The 13581-nt window shown below is 40.5% G+C and overlaps 1 protein-coding gene across 2 annotated transcripts in view; it reads right to left on the bottom strand.

Annotated features, from left to right (window-relative positions):
• Positions 1 to 489: 489 nt before the first annotated feature.
• The window catches only part of coq4 (coenzyme Q4 homolog (S. cerevisiae)), a 29565-nt gene continuing 16473 nt past the window's right edge, over positions 490 to 13581 (bottom strand). The window contains exons 1-7 of one of the 2 annotated variants that reach the window (XM_063210077.1): positions 13406 to 13580; positions 9980 to 10129; positions 9164 to 9260; positions 8125 to 8227; positions 6771 to 6900; positions 4860 to 4953; positions 490 to 1490 (exon numbers count right to left, since the gene is read on the bottom strand). In XM_063210077.1, coding sequence (XP_063066147.1) covers positions 1295 to 1490; positions 4860 to 4953; positions 6771 to 6900; positions 8125 to 8227; positions 9164 to 9260; positions 9980 to 10129; positions 13406 to 13478 — 843 coding nt within the window. In that variant the 5' untranslated portion in view covers positions 13479 to 13580 and the 3' untranslated portion in view covers positions 490 to 1294. Of the gene's footprint in view, positions 1491 to 4859; positions 4954 to 6770; positions 6901 to 8124; positions 8228 to 9163; positions 9261 to 9979; positions 10130 to 13405; position 13581 lie in introns of those variants that run through there. The other variant, XM_063210076.1, reaches the window with a different exon arrangement.

The raw sequence follows: 13581 nt of genomic DNA, 5'->3' as shown, positions 1-13581 counted from the left end.
CTAGTCATAACCAAATCAAGAAACCAACCATATTCTTCCTCCAGTAACTGCACCCTAACAGCACCTTGCACTCTATTATCCCGCCATCAACCATTACATCTCTGCCCTTCCCTTCCGGTAACTGGCATCCCCAATCTCCACACAACAGACGTTAGCACTGCTATCTCAGTGTTGGCAGACCAACTGCAAAGTCACTCTTTATCCTACTGTACTCATTACTGTATCTCCATATCCTCATGGTAAATCAATATCCTGGAACCTTTGTCAAGGAAAAGATCTTAGCATGAGTAATGTATTGTTCTGAGGAGGAGGCCTTCCTCATAGGTCTACCTAACCTGACCTGATTTTCTTGAATGAATTTCAATGACATCAGTGAATCATAGATTATTTACAATAATTTACCCAACTGACAAGTTTTCAGTGAATATGTTATCGAGACCAAGAAACGACGATATTAAAATGTTGCGTAAATGACAAGAATAGAGTCAATGGCTGAAATGTCCTTTTATTAAATGACAATTTGTTCCAGATATCCTGAAGGCCCACACACATACTGACAAACAAGTTTTAACAAACAAGTTCTTTAAGAGCACATGCAATGAGCCCATTGTGACTTGTCATGTGGTTGTCATCATCTGGGTCATTCGGTATTTCCTGTATACATGTGACTAGATGAGAATGCATTTTAAGCCCAAAGGCCAAGCACCGTAAAACAAGCACAATAACGTTGTCCAACAGCTGTAAACTACAGACTAGAAATGGAACAGACGGGCAGTCAATGTGTGAAAACCCCTTCTCCCCCCAACAGGATGGAACAAAGAACAAGGAAGGAAAACAATAGGGACAAACAAATCAGACAGGCAATGTGCCAGGTGTACAGTAGTTTTCATCAGGTAGACAGCATCCTTTAGCTGTGACGCACTGTGGCTTTTCTTTTAATCAACTCCCACGCACGCACAGTCAGGTAGAGTAGAAGATTGATTCATCTCCATCCACTCAGTGCAAAGACATCATTCTGTGGTAAGTGACGTCCGGCACAGACAACTGGACTTAAAAAGATATCCATAACTCATATTGCACACACATGCATTTGCTTACACAGTATAAAGTATTCAAACACACACTCTCCCTCTTAGTCATGGTGATAAGGGTGATGGGCGGTGGCTCCATTCCCAAATTGCCTCCCAGCTCCTCTAGACGCTAAGGTCAGCATTGCTCGCAGAAGGACGCACCCATGACTTATCATACAGTATATTTACATACACTTAAACTTTATATTCATTCTAGTCCAGCATCAACTGAGTGTGCTGTCCGTGCTCTTAGCTGTGGTGGTGAGGGAGATGGGCGGTGGTTCGATGCCCAGCTCCTCTCTCAGCTCCTCTAGACTCTGGTCCCAGCGCCTCTCGTAGAAGATGCTCAACACACAGCGAGACCTGCTGCCACTACGCAGCGCCCACGGACCCAGAGACATCGCCAACGTCTGCAGACGACTGATGGACAGAGGGAGAGAGAGAGATGGGAAGAGAGAGAGAGAGAGAGAGAGAGAGAGAGAGAGATGGGAAGAGAGAGAGAGAGAGAGAGAGAGAGAGAGAGAGAGAGAGAGAGAGAGAGAGAGTTCTTTCCATTAACTTCAATCCCGTCCTCCCTTGTGCTTGTGGTGACGTCAACGACAGATCTTTAATTCAATATCTCAGAAAAGCGTGATTCAAAAGTCATTTTCTCATTTGCAGTTGGAATGCTGAATGGGCAAAAGTCCCCCAAAAGTTGTTGTGGCTAGGCTGACAGCGGGGAAACTTTACTGTTGTCTCCACGGAGGTGTGGCGTCAGCGAAGCACAAGGCTACAAGCACAGGTGGAGGACGTCATGTTGCATGGTGTGTGTGTTCGATAAAGCAGGACGTTATGGTGTGTGTGTTCCATAAAGCAGGACGTTATGGTGTGTGTGTTCGATAAAGCAGGACGTTATGGTGTGTGTGTGTGTGTTCGATAAAGCAGGACGTTATGGTGTGTGTGTTCGATAAAGCAGGACGTTATGGTGTGTGTGTTCGATAAAGCAGGACGTTATGGTGTGTGTGTGTGTTCGATAAAGCAGGACGTAATGGTGTGTGTGTTCGATAAAGCAGGACGTTATGGTGTGTGTGTTCGATAAAGCAGGACGTTATGGTGTTTGTGTTCGATAAAGCAGGACGTTATGGTGTGTGTGTGTGTTCGATAAAGCAGGACGTTATGGTGTGTGTGTGTGTTCGATAAAGCAGGACGTTATGGTGTGTGTGTTCGATAAAGCAAGACGTTATGGTGTGTGTGTGTTCGATAAAGCAGGACGTTATGGTGTGTGTTCGATAAAGCAGGACGTTATGGTGTGTGTGTTCGATAAAGCAGGACGATGGTGTGTGTGTTCGATAAAGCAGGACATTATGGTGTGTGTGTTCGATAAAGCAGGACATTATGGTGTGTGTGTTCGATAAAGCAGGAAGTTATGGTGTGTGTGTGTGTTCGATAAAGCAGGACGTTATGGTGTGTGTGTGTGTTCGATAAAGCAGGACGTTATGGTGTGTGTGTGTGTTCGATAAAGCAGGACGTTATGGTGTGAGTGTGTGTTCGATAAAGCAGGACGTTATGGTGTGTGTGTTCCATAAAGCAGGACGTTATGGTGTGTGTGTTCGATAAAGCAGGACGTTATGGTGTGTGTGTTCGATAAAGCAGGACGTTATGGTGTGTGTGTTCGATAAAGCAGGACGTTATGGTGTGTGTGTTCGATAAAGCAGGACGTTATGGTGTGTGTGTTCGATAAAGCAGGACGTTATGGTGTGTGTGTTCGATAAAGCAGGACGTTATGGTGTGTGTGTTCGATAAAGCAGGACGTTATGGTGTGTGTGTTCGATAAAGCAGGACGTTATGGTGTGTGTGTTCGATAAAGCAGGACGTTATGGTGTGTGTGTTCGATAAAGCAGGACGTTATGGTGTGTGTGTTCGATAAAGCAGGACGTTATGGTGTGTGTGTGTTCGATAAAGCAGGACGTTATGGTGTGTGTGTTCGATAAAGCAGGACGTTATGGTGTGTGTGTGTGTTCGATAAAGGAGGACATTATGGTGTGTGTGTTCGATAAAGCAGGACGTTATGGTGTGTGTGTGTGTTCGATAAAGCAGGACGTTATGGTGTGTGTGTGTGTTCGATAAAGGAGGACATTATGGTGTGTGTGTTCGATAAAGCAGGAAAGTGTTACGAGCAGGAAAGTGTTACGAGCAGGAAAGTGTTACGAGCAGGAAAGTGTTACGAGCAGGAAAGTGTTACGAGCAGGAAAGTGTTACGAGCAGGAAAGTGTTACGAGCAGGAAAGTGTTACGAGCAGGAAAGTGTTACGAGCAGGAAAGTGTTACGAGCAGGAAAGTGTTACGAGCAGGAAAGTGTTACGAGCAGGAAAGTGTTACGAGCAGGAAAGTGTTACGAGCAGGAAAGTGTTACGAGCAGGAAAGTGTTACGAGCAGGAAAGGGAAATGTATGTAGCAGACAAACAGGAGACGGATGGTAGAAAATGGAGCAAAATTGACAAACACAAAAAGATGGGGAAAGTACCTGTACATTTACGCTCAGTGAAGACTTATGTATACTGTATGTCTTCTGTGCTCCACCCAAGCTCGGAGAGAGACAGTATCCCCTTTCTACATGAATAATTCACAACTATTTAAGCATCATTTAACTATTCAAAACATTTAGGTGGATATGTAGTTGTCTGATGCCATATTTGTTTTATGAAAATACGTTTTACCCCTAAATTATTAACAGAAAAGCAAGGAGGTCATGTGCTGTAAACCATTTTTTGTTCCTGTTGATGTAGACACTGAAGAATTAGATCATTTTCCCTAGTTGCCTCAGAGCAGATGATATTGCACTCATGGTTGTCCTCCCTTTTGTCCTACCTACAATGGGATTGTATGACAGCTGGTGGATCTCAGCTATAATACACCTTTGTCTGTGTGCATTTGTGTGGGTGGACGTGTATGTGTCTGTGTATAATCTGTGTGTGTGTTAAGAATTACTCTGTGTACATGCATGTGTGTGAACGTGCATGCATGTGGAGTGTGTGTGTGTGTGTGTGTGCATTTGTATCTGCGTGTGCGCATGTGTGAATGTGCATGTCTGGGACGCTAATTATAAAAGTGAGCGACGTATCATAAATAGGCCTGCTGAGAAATGACTGCTACTCATGTGCGTTGGTGTTAAAATATAACAGCAGCTGTGCATCTCTACTTCTTCCCATCGTAGTGTGTTTATAGCCCTTGCCCGCCTCTCTTCCTCCTTTTTGTTTCTCTCTATTGTTTTTAAATACAAATGTTGTCTTCCTGTTCAGTATTCATCACTATTTTGGATTTCCCACCTGTATCTGCACATCTGTTTCACACTTTGTTCCCCATAGCGTATACACATATACGGGTCAATGACATTTTTTTTTAGTAGAAGCATCAGGTCGTACAAGCACAGCTAATGCCCATAAATTAATTAGTAATTGGTCATTAATGTACAAACAATGAATATGTTTGTTAGATTATCCAGTAAAAACAAAAACAATCATTTAATCCATACAATGGTGGCACTAGCTATGGTTGCACGCACCAACCTGACGTCTGCTACTACAAACACATTATTGACCCATACAGTACACGTAGATGGGCTCATTCATGGTCGGGGCCTTGGTGTGCTGCTCGACAGCACCCCCCACATTTTTATCTCAAATGTTAGATGAATGTCCAATATAAAACTGACTTCACCCAAGTCAAAGAGGACAAAAGACGGAGGAAAGCATGTGAATGTGGAGAAATGACTTGCACATATATAGTGTCCATACACTAGTAGGGGACCCACCTGGAGGAGAGCCGCAGTGGGCCGAGGGCTGCTCCCAGGATGCACATGGGCAGCCCCGTCTGAGCTGCTTCGAACCACTTCACCGCTACCTCTCCTGGAGCACAGATGGCAGATATAGAAACGCATGAGGAAATATAAGTCTGCACACTTTCTTTAAAGGTGTACTGTGTAGGATGTGGCCAGAGTAGGTATTGCAACTACCATGTTCATTGCACCTGTGCTGCTTATTGCCAAATACGATCTTTTCATCAACATGTAAGTAATCAAAGTAATGAACCAATATTTACTAGTATGACCAAAGTACAGCAATTTTTGCAGCTAAAAATGTCTATTTCTTGAAATAAGATCTAAGGCCTGAACACGCCAGATGGTTCGCCATTAGGTGCGGGAACGGGTTACAACACGGTTCTCAGTTGGCCTCTTTTCAGGCATGTGCTCGATTGGAGTTTCAGTGCAGACTACTTCTACTTCGATACGCATTTGGGATATACATACTCTGTAAAATACTGTAGAGTTACAAAAACATACACAATCAACGGGTAATTTCTTTGAGAAACACCAGATTCTAGTGCAGCTAGGATGAGAGTACTTTTGGGAGAAAAGAGTTTTAAGTATTTCTGACTGCAAATCTTATTGTTTTTAACACATTGGATTTGTTGCAGACAAAACTTAGAACTTTGGACTTCTATTTCTACCATTTCGTAAGTGTGGTCCAAATTTTAACAATGTAGTCGATTTTGAAGGCGGGCTAAGGACATGAAGCACCACTACTTGAAGACCACCTTTGCATGCTGGAGGCTGCAAGATGAAACACCAAAAAAGACCACTTGGCCGCAAGATGAGTCAACTAGAACTTTGTGGGTTGCCATGTATTTAACGACATCTTCAACCATATTTCATCTATTCATTTCAAGACAATTCGTTGCGGTTTTCGAAGTATTATCTGTAAACGCACTGACAAACTCGCACCTTTCATGGGGTGACATGTTGTGGCAAAGCCTTCTCTAAAGGGTTTGGTATCTACTGTATTGCACATACTTACAGGAACTTGGCTGTTATATTGGCCATGCTTGATATGTTGCTATGCAAATGGCCTTGTATGGTGAAGTCATTGTGACATTGAAGTCATTGTCTGTCACCTAAGTATGTGACAGATTCTTTCTTGCTTTTTTCCCCCTTAGTCATACATCACGGTGGAGAAACTATGAGCCATCATAGCAAAGCAGAAAACAATGGTTGCCGTACAGATTGCTAGGGAGAAAACCGTCAAGTTTCCAGTCCAAGAGTCCTCACACTTGAAAAACACTGCAGGAATGCTGAAGACAGGAAAAACTATACAGTGTATCCAAATATCTTAATTATGATTTGTAAAATCAAAACTGATCTGCACAATCTTACGTTTATACTGTTTGCTTTGGGTGACACTACAGTACTTTTTTAACACCTTTTTTAATAACTGTGTTTTAATAGTTTTTATCTTGTTGGTTTGTTTCAGTGTTAACAGCCTAACTGTATATCATCTGAAAATGACCGAAGCTAGCTAGTTAGCTTTAGTTGCTGAAGAGGTTTTGCCATGAATCAAACGTGCCAATATCACATTGAGTGCGAATAAAGCACATTCATGCTCAATGTGATATTGGCATGTTTAATTTAGCTCTGGCTCTGGTTTGTTAATCTGGGACATTCCAGATATGGACATTGTGTCATTGCCCTCAAGTCAATTTACTTAAGCCCCTGAAATTCACTCAGGTTGTAGTTTCCTTCAGCCCCCGACTTCCGTCGCTCTGCCTGCTTCTGGACTGTACGTACAGTAATTACAAATTTTTGGTACTTATCCAAAAACTGTGGGGAATTGGTGGCAATATACACTCCACAGCCTCTTCTACTGTAGTGTCCTCAGTCCAGTCTTACCCAGCATGTTGGTGGGCATCCCTAGGAGTGTGTGCAGGAGGTCGTGGACTTCACGGTAGCGCTGCATGACATATGCTAGCTCCTCGTTGTCCACAAACTTCACATCTGCTCTGGTGTCTGGAGTTACTCTCTGAAGTAATAACAATAAAAAAGAAGCACAATTGTCCACATGAGTTTTCTAGTTAATCACTGAGTTGAGTTTGAAAAAGCATAGTGATGTTGTAACAAACTGAAAATCTTTCTGGAGCTTGAAGCCAAGCCGTTTACTCTTAACAAGCCGATTTTTCAGCCGGTATGAAAATTGTTTTGTGTTTTATGCTTTGTGTGAACGCTAATCTCCAGGCAACTGGATGTCTATTTGGAGCTAGAAGCTGGGTTACTGCTTCCATAGCAACTGTACACAAAAATAATGCAGGCTTCTGCATCTTCAGTAGAAGATGGTGTTTCAGCATCAACTAAAAAGTATAAGCGTGCTACTGCTAACTAATGAAAACACAGGCACACTCGTCACTCGATAGCGGATGCAAATTAAGTCTATATTTAGACAGGTATAGGTAAACAGGTATAGACCATAAAAAAGACTACAGGAAAAAAAACTACTGTACAGTTTATTTGCATCCGCTATCGAGTGAAAGGTAACACTGCAAGATGACTGGTGATCTGCTGATTGAGCTGCTCCACAGCATACGTACATTGCTCTGTCAAAGGACAACAATGTCTGCATTCATATAACGCAGGGATGGGCAACTTTTATGATGAGGAGGGCCACGTTTTTTCATCGCCACAATCGGAGGACCACATGACCACGGATCTGACTCCCAATTCGCAGAGTTAGAGATGCAGTTGGTTGCTCACTGACTGCCCATATTGTTTGGAAGGAATAGAATACTCTATACTCAATACTCCATTGACCAACAACATAATTGCAACAGATTGATTCAGTAGTTGTTTTAAAAAACATGGTCATTATTCTCTTAATTAGGCCCACTGTTTTATCTAAAGGCCGCATTGAGTGAGGAGGCATGTATACCAGGGGTGTGGAGCCTATGTCTTGAGGGCTGTTTATCTGGCCCCGGATACAATTTGAATGTTATTCAGCTTCACATGAAATATGAAATGTTTTGTAAAGGAATCTTATAAATTACTTTTGCAATACAATTAAAATATTTCCAGGGACCTAGAGAAGGTGGGGTCTGTTTTAAAGGAGGCTGCCTTCAATATAGGCCTAAAGTGCAGGGAGAAATCCTGGTTTGTGTTCATAGTACAACCCTTGGAGGACTTTTACGGCCCTATAGGATGAATTTCAAGTGGCCCCTTGAATGAAAAAAGTTCCCCAGTTTTCTCCGCCACTTACATTTTCCTCCAAGAAACGGAGGTACTCCCGCCCAAAGGAGCCATCCGGAAGAGCAGCCATGTGGGCCAGGTCCAGGGTGGAGAGGCGGATGCGGGGTCGCTCTCTGAAGAACAAAAACATAATAGTAGGGTTGGAAAGGGGGGTCCACGCGCACCCCCCGGCTTTTTTTACTCCACCTAATTTTTTTGTATCTTTGAAGTGTTTGAAGTGTAATTTGACAGGTGCCAAGCTGAAATAATATCCCTTGACCTTCATTTTTAACCATTTATTGCAGGAACCCAACAGATTGAAACAATGACAGAGAATAGGTCATAACTTTTGAAGTAAACTACATATAGAGACAAATTAACACATTCTCCCATACAATATTGACCTGAGGAATGAATCTAAGTTGTTGTTTTCGACTTTTGACAACATTTAAACAGCATATTTGCTCATAAAGAGCAATAAAATTACCCAAAATATGTAGACACTCAACTATCTTTTCATTCTTTTGAGTGTTGTCTTTTTTTCACCACCTGCCTTCCTTTATCATTTGCAGTGTAAATGTGAGTATTATATCGGGTATTAAGCTGAAATTATGACCCACAGTCTCCATTTTTGACCCTTTAATGCGCCTGACTGAAACCGATGATATAAAATGATATTCGGAAATGCGAATATTGATTTCCAAATGCTTTGTTTAACAAAATATACTATCCATTGCTGGGGGCACAATGGCGCACTACTCTGGTTCCAATCTGGCCTCTGTTGTGAAGGCTCTTAAGTAACATTGTTGGCTAGTTTTGTTTTATTCATGAGTTGAAACATGTTTTGAGAATAAAAGAAGAGATTAAAAAAAAAATATTAGGTGAATATTTTCAGTCGGTGTTCTCAAATTTAAAAATAAATAAATTACATATCGGTTTATATTGATTATCGGCCATAACAGTAATATGAATATCAGTATCGACCAACATTTTCACATTGGTGCATCCCTAGTTAAAAAAACATGTTGTCCATTCACAGGAATAACAGAGTAGAGGCAGCAGGTTCATACGTGAGGATGGTGTATCCCTCGGGGTCATTCCTCATGCGATCACGTAACCGGACCAGAGCCAGGTGGCCTGTTGTCTCACCCAGAACCGCAACCATGTCTAAAAAGGGTTGTCAAAGAGACAATTTAACACACAACCCTCCTATTTGAAGATTTTGACCACACAAAATTGTGTTTTATAACTTCAGCAAAATTTGTAAGTTGTCACTACGATTTTACAAATATGTGATTTTTGTGTTTGAGTAAAATACTACGACATATACTAGTGTACTCCCAGCTGTGAAAACCGAGCCATTACTGACAACACCACGAGTCAACGACTAGACTTAGTGGATAAGGCCAAATGAATAGTTGCCACATGAATAACACATGGTACCTGAAATTCAAGATGATGGCCATGGGCAACGAATGGAAAATGAAAATCAAGAGACTTGAAAGCGATGCAGCTTGAAAAATGATGCATGCAGGTTCGTTCGCTTTCATGTCTGAACAAGTGAAATAGAGAAGCTCATATCATCTGTTTTAATATGACATACCGTGTTGGCCAAACTCTGACTGCGTTGGTAGCAAGCTTCATGTTTGAATGTTTTAAAACTCGTTTACACATTTTTAGTGTACCGTGTGTGTGTGTGTGTGTATGTCTTTCAATGTAACTTATCTGGACTCTGAGTATGTTAAATAAAGTTTATTATTATTATTATAATGAATGCAGTAAGCCTTTACACTTGTGATTAAGGATCCCTATGAATACAAAACTTCATAAGCTCACATCACCACTATGTTACCAGAGAGTGTTGAATCTAAGATCTTTGGTGTTACCATGTCTGTAAGGGTCCTGTAGAGCCGCCACTCCAGACCCCACTGCTAACAGGGCCTTCTGGACAGGGCTGGTGGGGATGTGGCCGGGGTACAACCTGTCATAGTCACTCTCAAGGGGGGAGCCAGAGCCATACAGCTGCCTGAAGGGTGCTTAAGAAAAAAGGAGGACAATGACAATTCTCATGAGAAGTTATACACTCATATCAGTTTTGGTTTTAATAACTGAGCAACAGAATAATAAAGAAGGCCTGCCTATTCTAACAGTCTTTTTGAGTATAATATCCTATTGTGTCCATAATGTGCCCTATTTAGGACACCAGATGGAAATCAGTCTCTGTGTTATAATCTGTCATATTTACATGTATGAATGTAAATAAATGTCCTGAAAAATAACGGTAAGTAAGCAAAGTAAAGTATCCAGGTGAATGTGTGTGGTTCATTTCTTTTTACGATGCAAAGTCAGATGACTCCAGTTGTACATAAAACACAATATATGATGTGTCAAAGCATAAGAATATGACTGAATTAAATTGTACTCCATAAATAACCAATAACACACGTTTATATCATGGTGATGTCATATTCTTAAATTAGGTTACTTCAAATGATGGGAATTGTTACCTTTAAAAGAAAAATAACAGCACTGGAATTAACCTTGAATTGTGGGGAGAGGATCTCACTTATTGTTTTTCTTTATTAATTTACTTAACAATTTATAAGGGGGTCAAGCACTTTGAATAGGGTAGCCTACTACTACTTGAAACACAGTGTTTCTCCTTACACATTCATTGCATTCAATGACAATAAACTCTTGAATCTCAAAATGATACATATGAACCATTCCAGAGATGAGTTGACTTTAAAGGGGAAAAGTATTAAAGTAAGTAGTATTGAGCATGAGTAGCCCATCTAACAATGCTCAAATGAAATTTTGGTCGGACAGTCAGGAGGCTTGTCAAATGTGAAACAAACCATACAGCAGAGGTCAGGTGGAGTACCATAGCTACCGGCAATTCTTGTCTGAATTATGAGGGCCTACATTGATTTAAGGTTCTCAGGGATTCTTGAGAGATGGGACAAAGCACGTTTTGAAAACCTGATTTTGAAAAGGCAGAATATGTTGTTGATGGTTATATATTCATGTAGATAAATATGTGTAGTTTTCAGGCATGTAAAAATTAGAGATGCACCGGATCCAAGATCCGGTTCCGGATCCGGCAGGGTAATGGGGTTTTTCACAGGATCCGGATCCGATTCCAGGATCCAGGATCCGGTGGCCGAGGCTTTTCAGTCAAAATAGTTTGAGCCAACATGATAAAAAGGGCCCACGTGTGCGAGTAGGCTATGTGTTTCAACCCTTTCGTAAGATCCGGTATCCGGTTCCAGATCCGGCAGGATCTTAAGCAGTGGATCCGGTATCTGGCAGGATCCTTAAAAATCAGGATCCGGTGCATCTCTAGTAAAAATACAGGCTCCAGGTAAATTTTTAACAAATTAACACGTTTACCTTCACACCTAGATTTTCGCCAACTCCGTCAGACACAAGAAAAGTACATAATTTAATTATCATAATAGTCCAACAAGAATCTTTAGCTCTGATTTGTATTGTAATGATACTTAGTTACTTTGATGTACAATAATATGTAATATATATATTTAAATTTTAATTTAAGACTGTTATTAACACACAGAGTTCGAGTTTGCAACCATGAGGAAAACACCTTAAGTGGTTAAGATACATGGTGGTATAGATCTAATGACCCGTTATTGCCTAAACAAAAAAATATGATTAAAGAATTAGCTTTTCCCCAAAAATATTACAAAAACACCTGAAAGTGTTGAGAAAAATCTTACGGAGTTGACAGAAAAACTGACGGAGTTGACAAACTGGTCTGATTTTTGGAGCCTATTTAGGCCTAGTGCAAAATGTTTTTTCACAGTTTATTTTGTAGTTTTGTTACATTATTCAGCTTCTCTTTTTAAAAAGTTTATTTGTTTTGAATTAAACTTTTTTGTCCATATATCGAAAAAATTATGTAGTTATATGCATTATATGCACATTAATCTACATATAATAACTTATCCTAAAATAACATTTCCTCCTGTTTCTATGTTTGAAAAGAATATCATATTAGCACATTGAGCAGTTTTTGGTGAATTTGTCAACTCCATAAGATTTTGCATGTCTCTTACGGAGTTGACAAATCAATACTTTTCATAATAACACGTGATTTTCTAACAGAAATCATCTGGTACATCAGCAGTTGCTTAAGGACTTGCCAATAAAGTTATTCTAAGCTTTTATTATACAAAATACTGAAATAACCTTCATTTTTATGCATTATGGTGTTGACACAATATGATTGTGACATAGGTATAGTCTTCCTAAAGATGCATTGATAAAATCAAATGTTAAATGAGACCTTAACAGGCCTTAACAGGTCTCCATGGCATGTATACCAAACAGGAAGTAGTACCAGAGTGTGAGCTGACCACAATAAAGGTAGATTTTTTTGTATTTTAAAAAAAAAAAAGTCCGGACACATGTTCAATAGTTTAAAAACTATATAAAAAGGTTTATAAAACATTGTACATACATGTAGTTTGATTAATTATCCAAAATACTTGATGACAGAAGCTATGATGTTTGTTACATTTCATTTTAACCAATTATTATGGTATTGTCAAATTCTAAATCCTGCTTTCGGACATGGGGTTTTGAAGGTATGCCTACTGATGACACACTACAACATACGATTAAACAAATAAAACTATATAAACATGAAATCATATTTTATGGTACAAAAATTCTTCTTCTATCATTCCAGATAATTTTGTTGCAATTTTTAATTACATTTTAGGCACAAACATGTGTTTTATATCCCGGACATGTTTTGTCTCAAGAATCCCTGGTCTGATTTGAACACACACGCAGGCGCGGCGCGCGCACACACACACACACACAGTGAAACACGCATTACATGATTACTACTAGAATGCATTATTCATAGTGGCACCTGTGATGTGGTTGCATGCGATGGCTTTACTTTCTACATTAGGTCAATAAGACCCAAGCATGTGTGAGGTAAGTTGTGTTGCCAAAGCAAACAACATCCAATGTCAATATTGTGGGGCGAGAAAATCCTTGGACGGAGAACAACATCAGCCTATTAGCATGACCAGTAATCAGTGATGCATCGATTATATCAACGTGGGTGGAACATGAAACATTCTCTTTGCAATAGTTAAAGATACCGAATCCAACTGCTTTATCACTGCCCAATGTCATGTAGCCCACTGACCGCTGACAGTGAATGAATGCAGTGCTAGCCAAACGAACCCAAGTTATGCTAACTTCAGAACAGACAGTAATTATGCGACGCAGCCTAAAGATTTACTGAAATCCCTTTCAAGCACAAAGCATACCTCGATTGATTACCTGGACAGTGCTAGCACACAGTGCATTCGACACTACAATTCCGCGTGAAAGTAGAAACATTCTTCGAGATATAGCTCTGCCCCTCGGTGTGATGATGTCGGATTTTTATAGAGCTCTAGAGCGAAGCGTTGTTTCTACTGGCCACCCACACCACCAGCCTGAT

Source organism: Engraulis encrasicolus, chromosome 11, assembly GCF_034702125.1.
Source record: "Engraulis encrasicolus isolate BLACKSEA-1 chromosome 11, IST_EnEncr_1.0, whole genome shotgun sequence".
Taxonomy (NCBI): domain Eukaryota; kingdom Metazoa; phylum Chordata; class Actinopteri; order Clupeiformes; family Engraulidae; genus Engraulis; species Engraulis encrasicolus.
This window is presented reverse-complemented; position numbering and strand designations above follow the sequence as displayed.